Source organism: Schistocerca gregaria, chromosome 10 (assembly GCF_023897955.1).
Source record: "Schistocerca gregaria isolate iqSchGreg1 chromosome 10, iqSchGreg1.2, whole genome shotgun sequence".
In the NCBI taxonomy this organism is placed as follows: domain Eukaryota; kingdom Metazoa; phylum Arthropoda; class Insecta; order Orthoptera; family Acrididae; genus Schistocerca; species Schistocerca gregaria.
In genome coordinates this window covers 213756808-213781147 of record NC_064929.1, presented here as the reverse complement: position 1 = coordinate 213781147, position 24340 = coordinate 213756808, and the positions used below count along the sequence as shown (strand labels likewise).

The 24340-nt window shown below is 41.1% G+C and overlaps 1 protein-coding gene across 2 annotated transcripts in view; it reads right to left on the bottom strand.

Moving 5' to 3' along the window:
- Positions 1–24340, bottom strand: part of LOC126293678 (protein unc-45 homolog B) — a 112826-nt gene that overhangs the window by 46802 nt on the left and 41684 nt on the right. For both annotated transcript variants that reach the window (XM_049986971.1, XM_049986970.1), the window contains exons 7-9: positions 19469–19571; positions 13084–13281; positions 9663–9873 (exon numbers count right to left, since the gene is read on the bottom strand). In XM_049986971.1, the coding sequence (XP_049842928.1) occupies positions 9663–9873; positions 13084–13281; positions 19469–19571 (512 nt within the window). The remainder of the gene's footprint in view (positions 1–9662; positions 9874–13083; positions 13282–19468; positions 19572–24340) is intronic.

Below are 24340 nucleotides of genomic sequence, written 5' to 3'. Positions count from 1 at the left end.
CATTCGAACAGAGCATTAGTAGTGTGCCGCGTGACACAGCCACATTGATTAAGTATCTAGGTGTAACATCGAGAAGCGATACGAAATGGAACGAGCACATCAGGTCGGTAGAAGGGAAGGCATGTGGTCAACTTCTGTTTACTGGGAGAATTTTAAGACAGTGTAGCTTGTCAAGACAGGAGGCCGTATCAGAACCCTTTTTTTTTTTAATTTCTAATCGAGAAATGAAATACCAATTTTCATAGATGTAGCGTTAAAAAATGCTGTAGTAATTCTTCAATAATGATTTTTTTTAATCTATCACCCATTATTTCACCATCATAGGGGTGAAAAATTTCTAAAAATGCTGAAATACATATTTCTTTATTTCTGATCAAGAAACCACATACCAATTTTTGTGGCTCTAGATTCCAAACTGCCTTAACAGTGACATATTTTCAAGAAACCTTTCAGTGTTAATAATCGTCTGGTTCAGAAAGACAGCTAATATAATACTGTTAATGTCTGTGGCCATTCTTCCACAGTTGCTATGCTACTTCAGTTCTGTTTATCGTGTACATAAGAAAAATTCTGTCTTTTGAGATGGAATGTTTTGATAAAAACAAAATACACATTCTGCTGTGAAACACGGAATTTCTCTTACCTACATGATAAACATAATAGCTGGTATAATTAAATTTCTGAAATGTCATCCCAGAGTTGTAAAACAATGGAACCCATTAAAAATGACTAGTTACCTGTTTCTATCATTTCTTACAACTGTACTTCCAACTGCATGAATGAAAAGAAAGATTGAGGACAGAGAGGCCTGTAACCTGTCCAGTGTCAGATCGTGGCCCCCTACGGTACTAGTCTGGCACGCAGTGGCTACGGCAGTGTACGCTTGGCCTATACATTCTAACGTATGCAGAGTTATTTTTCTACGGGAACAGTCAGAGCTCACAAGTGCATGAGATTACGAAGCGATTATTGGTATCACAAGGAAAATTTGTTTGAGAAAGCTGTAAAATTACAAGCAAACAGAATGGGTGACTTGTATTTACCTCGAGCACATCTCACACGGAGTAAGAGTCGTCATATGTTTGCTAGGTGGTACACTCGGTTGTCAGCTACTGGGAGTACGGACGGCCAGTTTGCGTGCTGATGAAATTGTACACAGCCCGCTGCAAGTTGTATCGTAGCAAACTGTTTGTTTCGAGAACAAATATTTGTTAAATTAACTGTGAGTTTTCTCAATATATGAGAACGACTGTTCCCTGATTCCACCATTTAAATAAATAATGCTTTCTTTGCTTCACTGCAGAGTCAACTGCGACAACTGAGAGACACTCCGGGGTTACGCTGCAGTCGAGCATCCCCTGGGCACGGTGCGCTCGTGGCGAGGTCCCGCTTTCTGGGCCACAAAGTCGGACGCCAACAGGTCTCCCGCCCGGCTGGCACAGGTAGCATTCGGGACACTCTACTGAATGAAACGGCACTGCAGCTATCGTATGAAAACGTGCGGAGCTCCCTCCGACGAAGCAGCCTCACAGCCAACAGAGACTGCTCGGGGGCCGTTATGCCAGCCGATGATCTTATGACGATGCTTGCTCTGTGAAAATGGGCTTTGAGGAAGCAAAATTCTGAGGGTGTTAATATACACACAAGAAAAAACTATTTCTCCCCATTTAGATTAATCCACCCAGCACTATTTTCCCTGAATTCTGGAGACGAGAACTTATTCTCTAACACATTCTCACATTCTCCCATCCTCTGCATTTAACCTCCATTCACATGCCTCCTCCCTCCACCGGCTTAAATTTTTTTCACAGGTTATATTTCCTTATTTACTCAAATCTATTTCTCCCTCCCCCTTCTTATATTTCTTCGTTTTTCCATTTTTAGGGTTCCAAACCTCAATTTGCAAATACAAAACCCTTACAGGATCGCTTTGTTGCCCATCTGCCTGCCTGTTCCTTTCCCTCTGGAACAGGCAGACACATCCTGTTGAAATTTACATCACGTACTGAGGCCTATGGTCCCTTGGCGGTGTAGAAAATTGAAGATTCTAGGTCAGCACAATCAAAAGGTGCAGCCATTTATGTCATATATTTTGATGCTCGCAAACTCCCTCTTCAAAACCTATAGAGTACTTCTCATTGACCTAGAATTCTGAAATTTGGAAAGAAGCAATGTTCCACAATACAAGTACAGTAGAGGCCCGTTAATCCATACTAATTGGGACTGGACCTCGTTCAGATTACCGATTTGTTCAGCTTAGCCGGAATTACACTCATGAGTTTCTAGAATGGAGTATACTGAGCAGATAAGTAGGTACACCATGGTAACAAATGGGAACAAGTGTGGGAACAATGGCTCACTTTCACTCCCTGCCCTTTTTGTTGTGCACTGTTGGGACCTTTATAGCGTCCGAGGTCAGTGCACTGCCAGTTGCCTCACAAAGCGCTCGGTTAGGTTAGTTATCGACCGCTGGCACGCATAACAATTGTATTGTATTCGTTTGGGTGTAGTGGTGTACATATTTTTATCACAAGTAAATGGAAACGTACATTGTTAACTCTCAAAGAAAAATGAATGCTTTGAAGCGGATAGACAGGGATGAGAATGTATCTAAACTGGCAATGGAACTGGGTGTCGGTAAAGCAACCATTTGTGATTGGAAGAAGAACCGAGTAAAGCTCGAACAGTCCTGTGCAACTTCTTCGGGGAAAACACTCGAAATTTGGCAATCCCAGTACGATAAAGTGGATGAAGCTCTTTTCCTTTGGTTTACACAAGAAAGAGAAAGGGGAACTCCCCTGAGTGGAGCACTGGTTCAGGAGAAGGCTGTTTACCTCAACAAGTTAATAAATGTTTATGAGTCTTTTAGTGCAAGTACGGGTCGGTTGGACAGATTCAAAAAATGTCACAGACCTGTCAGCTAAAAACTACTGGAGAGAAGCTTTCTTCTGACTGTGATGCAGTGAGGGAATACTTGGATGAGTTTGAAAAAATGATAAGACAGGGAAAGTATTCTCCCCAACAAATCTATAACGCTAATGAGACTGGCCGTAATTTTAAGGCATTGCCAACAAAAAGCCTGGCATCAAAAGCGGAAGACCATGCTCCTGGTTTTAAAATGTGCAAAGATTGTATGGCTTTATTAGTGGGCAGCAACACTGCTGGTAATCACAAGCTGCCTTTAATGCTGATCAGCAAATCTGCTCATCCCAGAGTTTTTAAAAACTGCAACACAAAGCCCGTATATTATCGCAACCAGAAAAAAGCATGGATGGATAGTAAGCTGTTCACAGAATGGTTTCACGGCCAGTTTGTTCCCTCTATTCAACGGTTTTCTAAGGGAAATTATTTGCCTCCCCATGTAATCCTTTTGATTGATAATGCACCATCTCACCCCAGCTCTGAGAAATTATGTGTTGGAGAAATTGTGGCGAAATTTTTGCTGCCGAATGTTACACCACTTCTACAGCTGATGGACCGGGACATACTGCAAACATTTACAGAACACAATTTTTAAGAATGCTAACCAAAGATGAAAACATTCCCTTGGTGGACAAAATAAAAAAGAGCAATGTGAAGGATGTTGTTTATTGGGCCACTGAGGCACGGCAGAATATTTCTCAGAAAATACTCTGAGAAAATTGTGGAGAAAACTGTGGACATCTCTTGAATTTCAGGACAACCTGGTTGAAAATGAAGAGGAAAATATATTAAAAATGATACAGACAATCCCTGGATGTGAAGAAGCTAGTGAAGGACACGTAGATGAGTGGATGGCAGCAAATGGGGCACATGTGGAGAACCTCGGTTCACAGAGGAGAAACAAGGAAGACACCACACACGGAACAAGTGTCAACACAACCAAAGATAACCAACATCAGAAATATTGATAGTTACTATTAATCAACAGGTGAGGTAGCACTAATTCTGTGCTTTTTTTGATGAGAGACAGAGACAGATTCCTAGCAGCATTTAAACAAAATCCACCATCTCTGTTAATAAGGTTGCTTGATAGTCTGATTTCAACAGCTTCCTTAATAACACTATCCCAATAGCTGGACGTGCAAGCCAGAATCTCCGTGTTGTTGCATTCCACAGGATGACCGGTGTCAAGGCAATGTTCTGCAATAGTGGATTTGCTCGGCTGTTGTAAGCTTGTGTGACGCTTATGTTCAATACACCAGTCTTCCACAGTCCTGATTGTCTGACCAAAAATGACATGCCACAACTGCAGGGAATACAATAGACCCCAGCCTTACGCAAACCAAGATCATCTTTTATGGACGCCAACAGGGCCTTAATCTTAGAAGGTGTCGAAAAACACATTTCACATCATATTTCCGCAGAGTACGGCCAATCCTGTTAGAAATGCTTCCTACGTAAGGCAAAAAGGCCGTAGACTTGGGTGCCACTTCGTTGCTATCGTCACTCACCCGTTACACAGAAGGCTGATAGCGCAACGCACGTTTGATCTGCCTCTTACTATAACCATTCTGACGAAAGGTGACTTCGAGATGTGCTAGCTCAGCTGCCAAACTTTCAAGGTCTGAGATAACGTGGGCCCTGTGAACCAAGGTGCGAAGTACCCCTTCACGCTGAGCTGGATGGTGACAACTATCAGCTCGCAGATACAAGTCAGTGTGGGTGGGCTTCCTATAAACAGAATGTCCCAACGTACCATCAGTCATCCTTTTGACCAACACATCAAGGAAGGGAAGGCATCCATTCTTTTCCACCTCTATAGTGAACTGAATATTCGGATGGATTGAATTCAGATGTTCCAAAAACCGGTTTAAATCCTCACTATCAAGAGGCCAAACAAGAAAAGTATTGTCTACATACCTGAAAAAACACACAGGTTTCAAGGTCGCTGACTCCAATGCACGTTGCTCAAAGTCCTCCATAAACGTATTGGCCACAATAGGTGACAACGGGCTTCCCATTACAACTCCATCAGTCTGTTCGTAGTACTGACCATTGAACAAAAAGTAAGTGGAAATCAGCACATGTCAAAACAAATTTGGTAACTCGACACCAAACTTAACCTCAATTAGCTGCAACGAATCAGAGAGAGGAACGCAAGTGAAAAGAGAAACCACATCAAAACTGACTAAAATATCAGAGTCATTCAAATGCAATCCCTGCAATCGACGTAAGGAATCTGCAAAGTTCTTAATGTGGTGTTCACACCTACCTACTAGCGGGCTCAACAAACTAGCAAGATGTTTAGCTACACGATATGTCGGAGCACCAATATTAGAAACAATAGGTCTCAACAGGACAGCCTCTTCATGGACCTTAGGGAGGCCATATAATCTAGGTGGTACAGCACAGTAAGAATTAAGACTCTTGATAGCCTCCTGTGACAAAGAACTTTTCTTCAGGAGGTTATTTGTCTTTCTCTCAACACTCTTAGAAGGGTCAGCACTGATTTTGCAATACGCCGAATCAGAAAGTAGACACTGCATCTTTTGAATGTAATCTTGATTGTTCAACACAACTGGAAATGCCATACTGCTCCTGTAAATCTGACGGCAGATAAATTCCAAAATGTGTTGTATGAGCAATAAAGTCATTCCTTGTCTCATGTTTGATTTCTACCATAGTGACGCCTGAATGCATAACTACTGATTATTATAATAGTGATCACCTGCCTCCTACATGACTTTATCTCACGTTTACATTATTGAAATTAAAACACTCTCAAAAATTGTGGAATATCTCAGACTGATATCTTGCCCGCATCTATGTCAGTACCAGGCAAAAGTGGTCAAGATTCTCAATCCTCGGAATGGGTGAACTGTCCACATACGTAATTAAGTTTGTTCGAAAATCTCAACGTGCAAGTCCTACTTGGATGTGGGCATTTTTGCCCCCTTACCTTCATCTTTCTTGCTCTTTCTCTTTTCATTTTCTGCCTATCTTATTTACTGCTTTTCTCTCAGTTTTTAAAGGCACTATTCATTCTACTTCTCCTTCCTCGTACTCGCAATTCAGTTTCACTTTTTAGTTTCTTCTTACATCAACTCTTGACAGTGGCTGACACAGTTCTTAACAATGTAGTACTTCAATCTCCTACTCTTACGGAATCCGTCCCGTCGGTTTTTGTCTGCTCACATCGTCACAATAGTTTGGTCCTTCCCAAGCTGTGGCACAAGTAACCTGACACTCCCCAAACCTTTAAAAATCTATCCCCCTCACCTCCTTGAGAAAGGAACTAAGAATTATGAAAACTGTGAACAGCTCTTTCTACTTTTAAATGTAGCTATCACCACTACTGGACTACACTAAGCATACTCGATCGACCGTCACATGGTGTGTGACAGGAGGGTACCTTGTACCACTCTTAATCATTTTCTTTCCCCATTTTACGCACAAATGTAGCAAGGGGAGACAACTGTCTTTTCTTTTGCCTTCACAGTCGTTAATTGAGATATAGGTCGGTGACAGTGGTGATCACTCTGTAGCCTGTTGTAAATGCTGATTCTCTAAGTTTTCTCAATAGGAATCAACTGTGGGTTGTTGGTGAAACATTGCTAATTAACTAAACAAATACTGTTTTTGCCTTGTTTCACAAAAACCTAGGTTGTGCAGTAACAGTAATAAAATCTGTGAAACAAGGCAAAAAACAGTACTTGTTTAGTTAATTTCTCAATAGCATTTCATGAAAAGAACATCTCCTTCCTTTCAGGAATTCCCATTTGATTCCATGGAGAATCTCTGTAATATTCAGGTGTTTCTTGAAACTACTGGTAACGAATCTAGCAGCACGTCTATGAACTGTTGAGCTGTCTCCCTTTAATTTGATCTGATGGGCATCCAAACACTCTAGCAGTACTCCAGATTGAGTCACTCAAGGACACAGTCTCGTTTATAGATGAGCTACCAGACTCAAGTTGAAATCCACTGTCCTTGTTGAGGGGATTGTCATGTAGATGGATTTTGGATAACCTCCTGAAGTACAGACTCTCCTATCAATGTGATGTGTTGTGTTTTGTATCTATCCACAACAAAACTAAATTCATGATGGAGGTGGAATAAATTGTCCAGCTGTCATTCTCGGATCTTCTGGTTCAGAGAAAACTGGACGGAACACTGGGACGCATTGTTTATCGGAAGAAAACTCACACAGACCAGTATGTTCCACCTTTAGCTGTCATAGCCTATCACAAAGGAAAGGAGTGCTGTACATGCTGGTCTGCAGAGCTCTTGTGATCTCCCACAATGAAAGCCCAAGCCCGGAACTGAACCACCTAAGGGATGGGTTCCAGAGAAATAGCTTTAGCGACCACCAAATTTGATGCACCTTCAAGCGGAAGACTGTGCCACAGCTGACACGCAATGAAGACTGACCAAAAAAGATAGCCAACATTCCACATGTGGGCAATGTATCTGGAAAAATTGGTAGAATTTTATGACGACTATATATCAAATGTGAATATCGCCTGCCATCAGAGGCCATATCCCTTTTAGCAACAGTAAAAGACGACCTGTAACTCCAGAAATCTGGAGAGTATTAAATACTGTGTGAGTGCAGGAATGCATTCCGAGACATGGGACTTCAGAAAAGCAGGAAAAGGTGTGGATGGGGCCTAATCAGTTACTGTTGGTTGCACAGTAAACACATACACTTTATTTAAGGAAATAATTCTTAAAAACAATCATTTTAAAAACTGACTGTAACACAAGCTACACTGACAGCTGAAAGCCTAATTAAGAAATAATTCAAAATTATTTGTTGGTGAAGGCCACAAGCAATACTTCAGAACAATCAACAGCTGAAGGCCTGAATCACAAATGAGGAAGACAATTACTCGTTAAAAATACCAAAATAATTTTTTAAACAATAATTTAAAAACTTGACTGTAACACAAGCTTCACTTATGTCTGAAGGCCTTGTTATGAAAGAATTCAAAATTATTTAACGGCTGAAGGCCACAAGCAATGGGAATAATTTAAACAAAATATAATTTTTTAAACAATTGACACAATCAGACGAAATAAAAAAGGGAGTAACCCACAGACAGTGCTCCAAGGATTGACCTGAGAAAAGTCCCTACAGCTGCGTAAGTGGTGAGACAGGCAGCCACAAGTTATGTTCACCTAACACGATGACAACTCAAACTAGGGACAGTTTAAATGTCGATCAATCCTCTTACCAAATCCACCTAATGTGTGATAACCGGTACAATGATGGAATAATTGAAGGGAGGGCGAAGTGACAGACAGCACTGCGTCTTCAGAATCCGGTGTTTAAAACACTGAAAGTCAGAAGGAACCACTACACGAAGGTAGACAAAAGAAACCACAATCACACCACAATCAAGGGGCTGTCGAACTACACATCATGCCGGACAGCATCAGCAAGACGAAGAAAAGTACACTGCCGCAAAAACACACTAACCTCCAGGACAGGTAACTGGGGCGTTAGCGGCCACTAAGCAGTAAAATACTGCTGCTTGCACTTCACCAAATAATAACACAAAATTAAAAAACTAATAACAGGCAGTAGAAGACGGCTAATAGATTCTGCCAACTCGACACGCTCCACATGTTGCTGTTCGTCTCGTGGAAACCCTGCAAGCAGCAATGCACGAACAAACGGCACGATCACAAAATAGTGGAGGTTTCACTACTGGATTAATGTTTATTCAACTCAATGTGCTGGGTCCGGTGGACAATGAGGTTGTGGCCCCCGCCAGCTACACTCCTTCGATCCGGCAATGCCTGCGTGCCACCAGCAGTCCCAGCATGTCCTCGCACTGCTGGACCTCTCTGCAGCTCCATCCCGACCAAACTACTGACACATCCCTGACCCGCAAATCACCTCATGATCTTCCAAAGATAGTACGGGTACTATATATTGATAAATGCTGCTGCTGTCACTCATGGACAGACAATGCTAGCAAATGTAGTGGCGCCAGTAAACAGAAGAAGAAAACGTGGCACCACTACCCCTGTTACACAATGCCAACCTATCAACGGCACGGATCACATACGTTGGACAAACCATCCACACGATTGAAAGAAGGTGGACGGAGCACAAATGGCAGACCAATCTACAGCAGCTTACAACACCAGCAAATGCTGAACACTGCCTTGAAACCAACTACGTAATGAGAAACAAACCTACACAAATTTTGCGCAACACATCCCACTATTGAGACTGTGAATACATGGAAGCTATCAAAATTGGGCTACACGAGAACCTCTTCGACGAGGACAACGGATTTCAACTTAGTCGAGCGTGTGCTCTGGCACTGGAAATTCTCCAAATGCGGCAGAAATGGAACACCGAGCACGGTCGAGGCTGATTGCAGACTGAAGACCGTCACTCAACTTCTGAGCACCAGCTACCCCCACCACTGCAGCTGGCACATTGTGCGGTCCGTACGCACGGTCAGTGGCGGGAGGAGACGGCCGGCACGTGCTGTCGAAAATTCCTTCTACAACGACCGATCAATCTGACTGCACACCTGAGAGACTTTCGAGAAGCATATTCACTATAAAAACCTGCGAACACACCACCGTTTCTGACGAACAGTCACCGTCGAGGAGAAGTACTCGGTTCCGTTACTTAAAAAGTGTTCGAGCACCTTTATCGGTTACTACTATCCGGTACATACAACACTACTGTGGAATTACATAAACGAGAAGCGAACCTTCGACGGCCCAGCGCTTGGCGTCCTGGTTCTTGGCCGTGAGCAGGAAGCGCCGGCAGGCCTCGGCCAGCTTCTGGGTGGAGCCCTCGGCAAACGGCCGGACGGAGGCGTCGGTGCCGCCGCTGCTGCCCAACTTGCACAGGCCGACCAGGGCGCGCACACGCACCCCCAGGTCCTTGCTCTGGTACAGCTTCTTCAGAATGGGGACTCCCTGTGAGGCAGTGTGTCTCTTAAGATATCAGTATTTTATAGCTGTCCGTCTGTAATAATTTTTTTTCACAGATATCAATTTCTGTTATTGCATCTTCACTGATTTCATTCACACTCATTTCATTATGTGGATGTATTACAACAGCTATTATATTATTTTGAAGTGTCACAGTGTCTTGGAAAAACTGACATACAATCCACAGAGATTAAGTGACTGATTAATAACTCTTTTTTTTAATTTTTTTGTATTTTTATGATACAGTTGCATGAGCATTTCACTTGTTGTAACCTGTTTCTATTAGCCACCAATCTTATTCAGACAAAAGGCATGTGCTGCAAGTGGTGATGTAACATTCCCCTCACAACAATACTACAATTGCACAGTTTTATCATATGAAATATTGAAGAACACAGTGTCTTGGGATAACAGAATTTTCACTGTTTAGATCATAAATGTTTTCATTTTTCATGATTGGTTTTGATTCTCTTTGGAAACAGTCATCAGATCTACAGTAAAAAATGCTACAAATTTACACACAACCACACTGTTGCAGACATTAGTTGCAATATGAACATTTTGCATTCTGTATTTATTAGTTATTTTCTGCATGAAGTTGAGAAATTGAAATATATTCTAAAAAGGACAAGTGGCTGTATGTCAAGTAATCTGTGCTTTAGGTCTGCATCTTCCTTGTAAGCAGTGACTCAGCCACTGAAACAAAAATCAATTACGTCTAGGTAAATGTAACAATGTAACAAGCAGCTAATTACACATTATATAAGTATATTCCACTAGCTGCAGATGGTTATGTACATCTGTTAGCAGATTACAGAACTTATCAATCATACATCACTTCAACGGTTACTAGCTGGCACCCCACTTGCCAATGGGAAGCCATAACATCTTTGACAGGTGGCGGAACATATGCGTCTCCTCGGTTACTGAGCTGGCATCCTACTGATCACCACTAGTACATTTACATTTACTAGAAGTTCACGCAGAGGGCAGCCCATGATTAAATGAGTCCTGTCATCGGATAATGACTGTTTTTCTATTTTGCCAGTTTTATCGAGTATTTTATTCTTTATAAAATCAAAATATCTTTCATTGTTTTCTCAAAGACCAAACTCCTAATAAGTATACATCTAATACATGTTCTCTGCACAATGTAATCAATTCCCATGGCCACTGGCTAACCGTGACGTTATGCCACGGACAATGGGTGGAGCTTCCGCTACTTCACTACTGGCAGGCAAACAGTATTCAGAAGTGCCTCCGTAACTTTTCCTGGTATAATAATTGGTTGTATTCATATCAGGTCTCCTGCCGGACTGTATCGCCATCTGAACACAATATTTCAGCAGTCCACCTGGCCACCATTTTGAGGTGAGTAGGCCGTCACAGTGTCTCGCCGGAACTGAAATCAAACACGCTGTGGCGGCTCCTTTAAACACCGACTGTGGGTCCACCACATGTGCGCGAACACAACTGCTCTCTAGTGACAGGCACAACAGTGCACCAATGGTGAAAGCTTGTGGAAACAATATATCAATATCAAACAATGCTGACAATTTTTGAAGATTGAGATGAGGACAGTTGTTTCTTAATATCAAACAGAACAGGGTTCCAACTCTTACTTAAATGATACCCCATATCTCCGTTTCTAATATTGTCAGATAGCCAGATTTCACTGGCTTCTTTCACTACACAGTCCCAATATTGCGATGAACAAATACGACCACTATCTCTCAGACATCAGGCATTCACTTCAGGTTACCATCATAAATGTTGTAATATCCATGACAGGAGAACTCCAACACTAATTTCTTTAGTAAACACAGTCACGCTTGCATATGAGCTGTTACTTTTTATCTCGATGAGGGATTTCAATCTACTACAGAGATTCTCATCAGATCTACATTCCGTGAACGGGAATAAAACATACCGCTTTAGTTACAATCGAAATGGACATTAATATACAATAATGTAGTAAAAAGGCGCAGCACGATATATCCTCGGTAGGAATCATTGTACAACATTTTATGCACTTCAGTAAGACAATGTTCTGCCACTGCAGATTTTTTGGCTGAAATAAACACGTGTGGCGATGATGCTCCACGCAACGATCCTGGGCCGTACGAATCGTTTGTCCATTATAGACTTTCCCGTAATGGCAGGGAATCTTGTAGACCGTGGGCTTTCTCAAACCCAAATCATCCTTCACTGAGCCCAACATGGCTCTGGTCTTAGCTGGCTAACAGAATACACTTTTAATATCAAATTTCTTTAAAATTTGTGGTGCTCTGTTATGCCTGTCGCTAGAGGGCAGTTACGTTCACGGATGCATGGCGGACCCACGGTCAGTGTATAAAGGAGTCGCCACAGCATGTTTGATTTCAGACTCGATACGAATACAACCAGTAATCAGAATTGTTCCCTGTGCCAATGATTCCTACTGAGGATATATCGTGCTGCGCCTTTTTACTACATTATTGTATATTAATGTCCATTTCGATTGTAACTAAAGCGGTATGTTTTATCCCTGTTCACGGAATGTAGATCTGATGAGAATCTCTGTAGTAGATTGAAATCCCTCATCAAGATAAAAAGTAACAGCTCATATGCAAGTGTGACTGTGTTTACTAAAGAAATTAGTGTTGGAGTTCTCCTGTCATGGATATTACAACATTTATGATGGTAACCTGAAGTGAATGCCTGATGTCTGAGAGATAGTGGTCGTATTTGTGTGAAGGTGTGGGTGTTTTCTACTTTAGAAGAAGGCCTTTTAGTTGAATGCTCAAATCTATAGCAGTCTTCTTCTTGTGCCTGCCTGCAAGTCGACGTCTCCTCTATATGGCGAGTACCAGTCTCGCTTCCAATCCTGCTAGTGTATTTTGTGTCCCCATCTTTACTTTATGTTGTCTGCAGAATGCATTTTGGTATAGACATATAACAGCATATATTCTGCTTTATACCAATTTTCAGTTATATAAAATTATCACAGACCTAATGACCATTTTCAAAGTGAACTGAAACTGCTCGTAATAAATAAAATAACCTTTGTCATCCATACAGTGAAAAACCAGTTATAACTTATTCTCAAACTGAATTATTGTATTAATACAACACACAAATGTCTGCTTTCTAGGGCTTCCTACTATCATGTACTAATCGCCTGCAGCAGTCTTACAGGACTAGTACGTCACATACCTCAGCAACTATGGCTCGGGCTTTGTCCTTCTTGGATGCAGCGGCGACAATACATTCGCAAGCTACTCTCTGCTGCAGGGCGTCATCTGTATTTGCCATGACCAGAATCATCTGCAGAATGCCTTCCCGGCCCATAATTGTGTTTCCAATATCCAAAGGTCCGAGAAGCAAGCACGTCAGCGCTACTACGACACGAACCTGCCGACAAAGAAGACATCATAGTTTGTATTAGAGCTGCAAATATCTCCTGTAACCAGCCACCTCACACACACACACACACACACACACACACAGTCAGAGACAGAGAGAGAGAGACCTGTGAGTATCAGTGACAGGTTGGTAAATTGTTGAAGACAAAGATTGTGAGAAGTTATAAATCTGGCTGTAGTAGAGATATGTGTAGTATAACTTAAATTCAGCAACCAGCCACAAGTATTGTATAAAATTTGACTATACCTTTTATATCAGACTTGCAGCTGATTGCTGCACTGAAGTAATGCTGGTGAATCAAAACAGTACGAACACACGCTTAACAGCAGTGATTCTGCGTGGCATCCATTTGACAAGTTCTCGACAGGTTTCTGGAGGGGTGTGGTACCAGATGTCTATGGGCAAATCACGCAGTTCCCATAAGGTATGGGTCAGCTATTTATGGGAGCGGAGACAGTGCATGCTGACATCCCCTCGTGGCAGCCCTTAACGTTCGAATACAGTATTAGTAGTCAGCTGCTCGACAGTCACACCGATTAAATATCTGTGCGTAAAGCTGAAAAGCAATATCAAGCGGAACGAGCACCTAAGGACTGTAGCAGGGGAAGCAAATGGTCGACTTTGGTTTATTGGGAGAGAATGTGGAAAGTGTGGTTTATCTGTAAAGGAGACCTGATATAGGACATTGGTGCAACCTGCTGTCGAGCACTGTTCGAATTTTTGGGATCCACACCAGGTCAGATTAAAGGAAGACATCGAAGAAATTAAATTAGTTACCTGTAGGTTCAAACAACATGCACGTATTATGGAGATTCTATGCAAACACTGTGTCTGTTCTATCAGACACGTCCAAAAGAACAGACACAACGTGGAATTCACAGCTGTGATACATAATATGTAAATTGTAGATGGAAGGGGGGGGGGGGGGGGGGAAGGAAAGGAAAGGAAAGGAAAGGAAAGGAAAGGAAAGGAAAGGAAAGGAAAGGAACTTTAAAAGGGTTCAAATGGCTCTGAGCACTATGGGACTTAACATCTGAGGTCATCAGTCCCCTAAACTTAGAACTACTTAAAGCTGAGGACATCACACACATCCATGCCTCACGCTGGATTCGAACCTGTGACCGTAGCAGTGGTGTGGTTCCGGACTGAAGTGACTAGAACCGCTCAGCCACTGCGGCCAGCGGGAAGGAACTGATAACATCAGCTCAATTAAGACTTTTTGTAGAATCAATGGAAATGAGTGAAAAATGTGTGTCGGACCAGAAGTCAAACCAAGAATCTTCTGCTTACTAGGAAGCTATGTTAACCACTGTGCCACCCGGCCACACTGTTTATCACAAATGCACGGACTATCTCAGCACAGTTACCAGCTGATCCACACTCCCAACTAGCACCACCCATCCACAGTCCTCACCCGTGCCGTTCCACGCTCGCCAGTTCGAGATTCCCACTGTAGGTCGAATGTGAATGTACATCTGTACTGAAGTTTGCAGATTAATTGCCCATCGGGGAAATCAATTATGTGAACCCGTAGTGTCCATTCTTTTGTACACGTCCAAAAGAGTGCCGAGACAGTCCACACATTTGTTACAAACACTGTGTCTGGGCAGTGGAGTGGTTAATGCAACTGCCTCGTAAGCAGGAGATCCCGGGTTCAGGTCCTAGTCTGGCACACATTTTCACTCATCGCCACTGATTCCGCATTATATCCTGATGCAGTTGTTACAATTAGTTACTTCCTTTTCTGTTCCTTTGTCATCCCTCTACCTTCAATTTATATATTATGGACACGCCACAGGAACTCGAGTGGGAATTATTCGAGGAAAGGCGACATTCTTTTTGAGGAACACTACTGAGAACGTTCAGAGAACCAGCATCGGAGGCTGACTCCAGAGCAATTCTTCTGTTTCCAATGAACATTTTGCATAAGGTCCATGAAGACGAGATTAGAGAGATTACGGTTTGTACAGAGACACATAGACAGTTGGTTTTACCTCACTCTATTTATAAGTGGAACAGAAAAGGAAATGACTCGTATACTGTGTGGTGGCTCGCTGAATATATAGATGTAGATACAGATGTGTTCCGTCAGCCTCAGATCATGCACATACGGTGGCCGAGACATCGACATAAGTTCACTATTGTGCTCCTCAAATCACTGTAGCACCATTTTGGCCTCGTGACACGGACAGTAATCTTGCTGGAAGATGCCATCACCATCATCATCAGGGAAGACATCAAGGGAAGCAGGTGGTCCACAATAATGCTGACAGAGTCTGTGGCCGTCACGGTGGTTTTGATTACTATTGCAAGTCCCACAGAAGCCCAGGTCAGTGTTCCTCCGTAGCATAATACTGCCACTACCGGCCCGCATCTGTAGTTCGCTGCATATTTCGAGCAGTCATTCACCTGCATAACAGCACATCTGTACACAGTCAATGACACGGCATAATAAGAAACGTGATTCCCTTGACCGTACAATAGAATTCCACCGATCCAAAATCCGATTTCGACAATCCCACACCCATTCCAATCGTAACTGGTGACGTCATCAGCTCGAGAAGGGACACGTAGGGGTCATCCACTGCAAGCCACGAGTTTCACAGTGTGCACCGGATGGTGAGGTCCTGAGCACTTGTGTCTATGCCAGCACTGTGCTCTGTCAAAGATCGGCCACAGAGTGGCACTTTTCCTATTTTACAGAGACAGGGAGCTTCTGACCTTCGAGGTGTGGACATCTGACACCTTGTCACCTTGCTGTGGTGTCACAAGGCTTAGGCCTGTCCCACCTCTCATTAAAGCGACCAAGACTTATACGAATAATTCTAAAAACAGTTATTATTATTACGTTCTTTAAGTTTGTTTTTGGGTTTTCAGAAACACTGTGGGAAGAAAGTTTATTTATGTTGCAGATAATGTGGAAGAAGTTACCCAACGATCACCACAAAAGTTTGACGTAGCAGCAAGTGGGCAAGGAATAAAACGAATGCTGCAAACTACTGTGAGCCATGGAAGAGCCTGGGCCGCGAGGGCGTCGAGCTTCCTAGGTCGTTGTTGGACAATGTCAAAGGAAGAGATATTCTGCTTTCTCTTTGTAAATAGATTGATCAAGTCTTGAAAGGTTCATGTCAAACGTATAGGCAGGTGACACATTAGGTGGGACTCGATGCCTGTAATACTTCCACAGCTATTACAAAGTTGTTAAACGGCAAAACCAATAGCTCATTATAGGAAAGGAAGAGTTGCGGCATCAGAACGAAAAGTGATACATCGCTCAGCAACAAAGGAGGACGTAAACAGCGGGTGTTACATGGTGAAAACAAATCAACTGATGAAATAGTAAGTCTGTAATTAAGCATAAAGCCACGTAACACTGCACTGCTTGTAGTCTAATCTCTTGTCAACCACTTTCCACAGGTACTCACAGCAGTAGTACACAAACAGCTGACCACTTTCACCACTTCTGAGCTACTTGTTCCCCTGTGCCGGTCCATAACACTATCCCCTTTTTCGGAGTCATGTATATGAGTGGTTTTCCTCATTTGCCCGTATCATCACTAGAATAATTCCCCCTTCTTTTATTCTCTGCTTATATATTTTGCTCACCACGTTACACACCTGCACTGTCACCGGGCAGCATTCCGTCTCACGGTGGACAGCAGTCATAACGTTTTGGTCGAATAACGTAAAATCATCATTAAACAGTCTCATTATTTACATCCGAGATCTGGAGAAGGTCGTTTTGCTACATGATCTGCAGTATTCCTATGTTCTTTCATACTGAAACTAGCACAACAGGCAACACAAAATCACAGGAACAGGGGCCAGGTAACGGAGGCTATATGCAACCCGTCACTCAGCTGTCAGTAACTACATTATTTTAAGCGAAGTATACAAAAACATTAAAACATTGGGCTCAGTGGCTCACGAGGAAACATTGCCAACCTGACTTCGTATTTCAGAGAGAAAAAAGCACACTCGCAAGATACCGGTTCTGGAAATCGACCCCACGTGAAAATCTGGGCCTCAGTTCTGATACTACACAGCCTTTAAACATTGATGTGCACCAGTCATCTGTCACTCACTCCACCCCGCAGCAGCCGGTTAATGCCCGAGTTCGAAGTACTGTAGTCTACAGCAGAGTGATAACCGTGTAATGTGGAACGTCAGTGGTGAGGGACGAAGAAGGGGGAGGGGACCACATTTGCCGAACGTGTTCTGCAATCCTGTTTCAGTATGTTATTTCACGTGAAAAAGAGGTAAGTAATATTAGTATGTAATATGTTAATGTCACATATATAAATATTCAATACTGTTTTAACAATATTCTCGAACTGGCGCTTTGCAGCAGTTTACTTCTAGCAGGGTGGCTACTCAAACTTGGGGGTGGGGGTGGGGGTGGGGGGGGGGGGGGGGTGGGGGGGGGGGTGGGGGGGGGGGACACCTTCCCTGAGAATTCCAGGTGTGAGGAGGAAGATGGTGTAGAGGAACTCCTGTTAAATTAACAGAAAGTACTGGTGACTGGGGAGTGGTGGGAGAGGGAGCATACCACAATAACAACTTTTCTTTTCTCTCAGCTGAACTATATACCAGCCATAAGCAGCAGTTTAGCTGCAGTTTTTAGATACGAATAATTTATGTGAAACGATGTTCACATAGTTAACACAGTTTGAAATATGAGATATTTTCACATTTGTAGTTTATAAAACTCAATAAAATTCAATTTCAATGTTAGGTTAAAAACATAGAATTCCCTGAGATTTTATGAAACTCCTGGAATTTCCAGAGATTTCCCCTCAATTTTCCCAGGTAAAAATTGCCGAATGTTTCCAGATTTTCCAGAAGAATTGCCACCCTGTTTAAATCAAACTGAAGAAGCCCAACCAACTTAAGAATTTCACAAAATGAAGTTAATCACTTTCGATTTACAATCCGATTGTGATGAGCAGCAGTGCGAGTCCTGCAAATGTACTTCCGTAAACAGTGTCAACATTAAAATTTGAAGAAAATAATGCACATTACCACAATTATAACTGACTAGTGCTGTGTAACTTCTTTAATGATGCACTCGCTCCTAATTTTTATGGAGTGTCAGTTCCTGGGGCTTGAGTGTACTTTCTCCTTCTTAAAATAAGAGGTCTAATTGGTAACATTTCCTCGTCAGTGGGTAAATACTACATTACATTTCCAGAGGACCGAGGATCGATCCTCGAGTGGTCCTAGGATTATTCCTGCTCACTCTCCCCATCTTTCACTTCTGGAAATGATACGTGTATGTGAAAAATCAGGAATCGCACTGCTGTAGGAGTCTGCATTTAACTGCTAAGTGTCTGCTTAAGTCTGTTCACAGATCAGAGGAATGTGAGGGCTTCCCACTTCTGACAGGACAGTATCGCACTCATAGAAACCTTTTGACTGGGGAGCATTATAAGCAAGACACAGCCACGAGGCACTGGCATGTGGGGAGAATTGTGGAAGTCACTCACAATCCACGATCCAGCATTTGCTACAATCCCTGGTAACAACTTTTCTTCCTCACTTCTCTGTTATTTCAGCTAGGAAAAAAAATATCAATAAAATATTTTAAAATTTAAACAGTGCTTTTCAGTACACAGCTTACCAGAAGCTATAAAAAGTTTAACCTTATACAATATGGAGTTTAAGAGGAACCTAAAGGATTTATTGGCAGCCAACTCCTTCTACAACACTTAACAGACTAATGTATATATCATTAAAAATACCAAATAACTTCTACGCATCTTCATGCACTAATGTCATTAATCTACATAAGGGTTCCAAAATGATTTTTTGTTCAATAGTGAGTGGCTACAATAGTTTAAAAATTGTCTTATTGATGCGATGCAGTGTGCATTTACATGTTTTGCGACAAGTTTGTTATTACCTCTTAAATGAAAGATGTTTAAAAAATTTTTGAGTTATTCCACGTGCATGAAGACCAGTCCAAATAGGATCTGTGGAAGGGATGTTAACACAGCTTTTTTTCCTGTTAGAATATGTATTATGTATTACTGTTTTATGACTGTTCTACATCCTCGAGGATTTCGTCACTATGAATCTGTGGAACAAAAGTATAATTAATCTAATCTAAACATGCTAAAATATTCTTTTTTCCCTTCTATCCTAGCAGATGTAACTGTAATATTTGTGCACTCACCTTTGATTCTGTGTCTGGGGTTAGTAGTTTGTCCTTTATGTAGTCATCAACATTATTCAAAAATCGCTCCTTGGCCTGGTCATAGTACATATTCTCATATATTCTGCAAATATAATGAAGATAGCAATTAACAACAACAATAATAATATTGAATAATGCAATGGAAAACAACAAAAAGGAAGACAATAAAGATAAGAATAGCAAAACAAAAATATATTGTGGCAAAGGCATGAAATAACATAAAATACAAATATAGCACAATATTTCCATTCTCAGTATAATTGCACAGTTTGTCAAATTTTATACATTGAAATTCAACATGTAAACTATTACGGTGTTTTAAATGAGTCATAAGCAAATCTCCATCTAGACTGGGGAATAACTATAAAGTGTGTGGCAGAGAGTACTGTATAGAGACGTGTCATAAAGGGTCCACGGCAGCAATTCCCCCCCCCCCCCCCCCTCCCTCCCCCCACTGAATGGTGCTTCTGCCTGCCAAAAAGTGGTAAACTAGTTATAATATAATCACCATTGTTGTCTGTGAGTCTGACAGAGGAAGCTTGTTCCACTGTTATTCAGTAAAAACTTTTCTGATTTTTCAATTGTCTGAGGTAAGGTAAGCCATTTACATTATTCTCATTGTCTCACTTTATATGTAGGGTAATATTTTTTTTACAATATTGATGTTTAAACAATGTTTTTGACCTAAAAAGTAGTTCCTTGTTCTTTATTTCATTTTGGCAGTTTCAGCTGTGAACCACTAATGCCAACAAGGCATCCAATTGAGAAAATAGGCTCACTTCTCATTGGGAAAAGTGACAGACGTGTTTACACCAATAAGAAATAGTTATTTCTGCATAGCACACGTAGTACTAAGGATCTGATTGACTTGTGAACCCTTTTACAGGCAAAACTACATTTTAAATAAATTAATTTACTTAATTAAAAACCTAACGAAATATGGTCTGCTGTACCTACATGGTACTTTTTCAGACATTAGGGCATCAAGATGTCTAGAAAATATTTACAGAAATCTGAACAACAAACATGTGATACGACTGTAATGGCAGGAGTTGCATTACTCCCGAGCTGCATTACTCCCCTAGGTAGGGAAAAATTTCCACTATGTATGCCTTCAGAAAAAGTATGTAGTTCCAATTTATTGTTTTCTTTTTCTCTTAAAATTACTGGTGTGATGTCTCAAAACAGATTCAAAATGTGTAAGCATCTATTGTGAACTGTGGTTTGTTGAAAATGCAATTTCTCTTAGAGTGGTGTCTGTATGTCATCTTTTGCTACCAAATATTGATGTTTCTCATTTCAGTCACAAATGGAGTGAAGAAAGAATGACTGTGTGTATGCCTCTGTACAAACTGTTGTTATGGCAATTTTATCTTCAAGGAGGAAGGAAGAGAGGTCAGATTTTACGTCCCACTGATGAAGAAGTCATTAAAAAATGACGCTCAAGATCAGCTTGTGTAACAACAAAGGAAAATAAGAACAGCCACCACAGTACTTCTGTTAATCAGTTTAGGGAATTGAGAGAAAATCTGAATTAAGATTGTCAACAGGGATTTACACCCTGCCAGTCAAGTGCCTTATCTGCCACATAGCTTTGTGTTTATAGTCATGGTTCTTAAAGGATCTTTAAGTATGAAGTGTGGTCAAAACGTAATGGGACTTTTTTAATTTTGCAGACTTTATACAATCAGCTTTTTTTTTTAAAAAAAAGAGATCTTGTTGGTGCACATGTTCCTGAAGTATGTCTGCATTTTCAGCTGATTTGAATATTTAGACTAACTTGATTTGAATATTTAGGTTATTTGTGTTTTTGAGTGCTCAGCAAAGTTTTACTTCCAAAAAAGATGGATCATACAATTTGCACTAAATTTTGCATGTGAAATGGAATAAAGTGCAGCACCATATTCAAAATGTTGACTGTTGCTTTTCGTGAATCTATTATGGGCAAGACAAGAGTGTACAAGTGATACAAATGTTTCCAAAAGGATCAAGAAGATGCTGAAGAAGACAACCGCCTCGGATGAAGATGTGGAGTAAGTGAAGAAAATGGTTCTGCAAAAATATCTGAATCACCATCAGAGAGGTTGTTTATGATTTCACCATATCCTTCATTTCATGCCAAGTAGTTTTTTTTATGTTTTGAGCACAAAACGAGCAGCAGCAAAGTTTGTTCCAAAATTGTTGATTTTGTACAAAATGACATCATGTAGGCATCACTCAAGAATTGCTGAATGAAGCCGACAATGATAAAGAAATTCTAAAAAAAGAAACGTTATAACAGGTGATGAAACACCTACATCTTTGAAACTGAAGCCAAATTGTTGCAACAGAAAGTGCCTGAAGAGCCGAGACAAAAAAATTAGAAAAGTTCAATCACATGTGCAGGTTCTTCTCATTGTTTTCTTCAATTACAATGGGGTAGCACATCATGAGTCCCTGCCTTACAGTTGCACTGTCGATAAGGGGTACTACCTGGAAGTTATGCACAGTTTCTGAAAAGAAATCCAAAAAAAAATTATCAGAATTGTGACAAAACACTTGTGGAAATTGCATCATGATAATGCTCCCACTCACACCTCAGTGCTGGTTCATGATTTTTTCATGAAAACCAAAACTGTTACGTTGCCTCAGCCATTATATTCACTGAACATGGTTTTATTCCTGAAGCTAGAGAGAACCATAAAAAGACATTATTTTGCGACCACTGACTAGATAAAAATTGCTGATGGAGCTCACAAAGCAAGTGCCAGAAGCGTTTCCAAACCTGGAAAAAGCAATGGCACATGTGTATTATATCTGAGGTGGATTACTTTGAAGGAGACAAAGCTGATGTTGATGAATAAATGAAGGTTCTTTAGGAAAAAAATAAAGAAAAACAGAAATTCCCATTACTTTTTGATTACACCTCATACGAAGCTGAAGAATTTCAGCAATTCACACAGGTTCTCAACATTTTCTAACACAGTTTTCTTTTTCAGATATACATCGCCATTCTTTGAGCTTATGCCACATAATATTTTTCAATGTTTCTGTAAGACTCGCTTGCCAGTCAAACGAGCATGCAACTGTTCACTCTGGTCTCCTTTAGGTAAAGTCAGCCTCACCCATATATCTGAATGATCCAGATCCCGTACACTAGAGAACTATTTTGGTAGGTGTTGCAAAAATGCATTTTAAACAATGGCTTTTGTACACTAACAGTAATTTTCCTGCACGCTACCAATGAACCAATACTTGCTATTTGCTTTCATCACAACTGCGCCATTTCATACCTATTCATCGATTCTTTAAAGGATGTCACAGTTCTGCAGTGGCTCATAATGACACGTACTACTCCAGAGCACTGATTTGTATACCTACATACTCTTAATGACAAATAAGACTTGCAACAAAAGTTCTTTGTACATAAAATAATACATCTACTATAAATGCGCAGATATTGTGCTTCAGTTTTATTTTTACTGTGCAAGTGGAAAGTCGTACTGGCAAATGACGCTAATCTTCAGCACGGGTCATCAATCTTGGTAATGGAGTGAGAGGTAACACCTGATCGGGTGTGGACGTTAGTACTCCGTGGATTACCATCCCATCCTGGAGATGCTCAGATTTCCTTAAGTACCCTTAAAATGACTCTTATATTGTCTCGGAATTGAGATAAGCTTTTGAGTTAAATACTGATCTCATGTACATTAACATTAACATGTTCGCCGGCAGCGGTGGTCTCGCGGTTCTAGGCGTTCAGTCCGGTACCGTGCGTCTGCTACGGTCGCAGGTTCGAATCCTGCCTCGGGCATGGATGTGTGTGATGTCCTTAGGTTAGTTAGGTTTAAGTAGTTCTAAGTTTTAGGGGACTGATGACCACAGCAGTTGAGTCCCATAGTGCTCAGAGCCATTTGAACCATTAACATGTTCGATTAGTATGCGATGCCCACGTATTCAAAGTGAACAAAAACACATCACAAGTTAAGTCACAAATAGCATGTAAATTATTCCTAAAACGTAGAGTAACTGACGTAACATATTTCTTGGATTTAAAGGAGGAGCTATAGCGTCAAAGTCTGGAACACTGACGTGTGAAGTACATGATCAAACTACTTGTTATGAAATTAATCCTATCTTCAATACAACAGTTACACTGTAGGCTGTATTTTATACTACATTTTACTTTTTGCTATTGGACAGTTTCTATCATATAGCCATTCTCAAAGAATCTTTCAAAACACAGAGACTGTCACATGATAATTTAAAAATAAAAAATGTTCTAAGGATCTGAGGGTGTAGAACACCACATCACAAAATGATTAAAAGCTACTCAGGTACACATATGATTGGAGAAAATATCTTGTCATATCTTACACAGATTGTTTTGACTCCACATAAGATTTGATAATGTATTATGTCTAAGCGTATGTACACTGTTTGATCACAGGTGTCCTAACTTGGACGCTAGCGTGACCTATTCTCGAGTAATGCTCGAGTGTTTGGGATCTGTACCAGGTAAGACTAAAGGAAGACATTCGAGCAATTCGAGTGTTTGGGATCTTTACCAGGTTGGACTAAAGGAAGACACTTGAGCAATTCAGAGGCAGGCTACTAGATTCATTATCGGTAATTTTGAACACACACAATTATTACGAAAATGCTTCGGGAAATCGAATGGAAATTCCTGCACGGAAAGTGACATTCTTCTTGAAGAAAAGTATTGAGGAAATTTAGAGAACTGATATTTAAGCTGACTGCAGAACCATTCTACTTCCGGCAACATCCATTTTGCATTAGTGCCACAAAAGATACAAGAAGTTAGGGCATTAACAGAATCATATAGACAGCCAATTTTTCCTTGCTCTATTT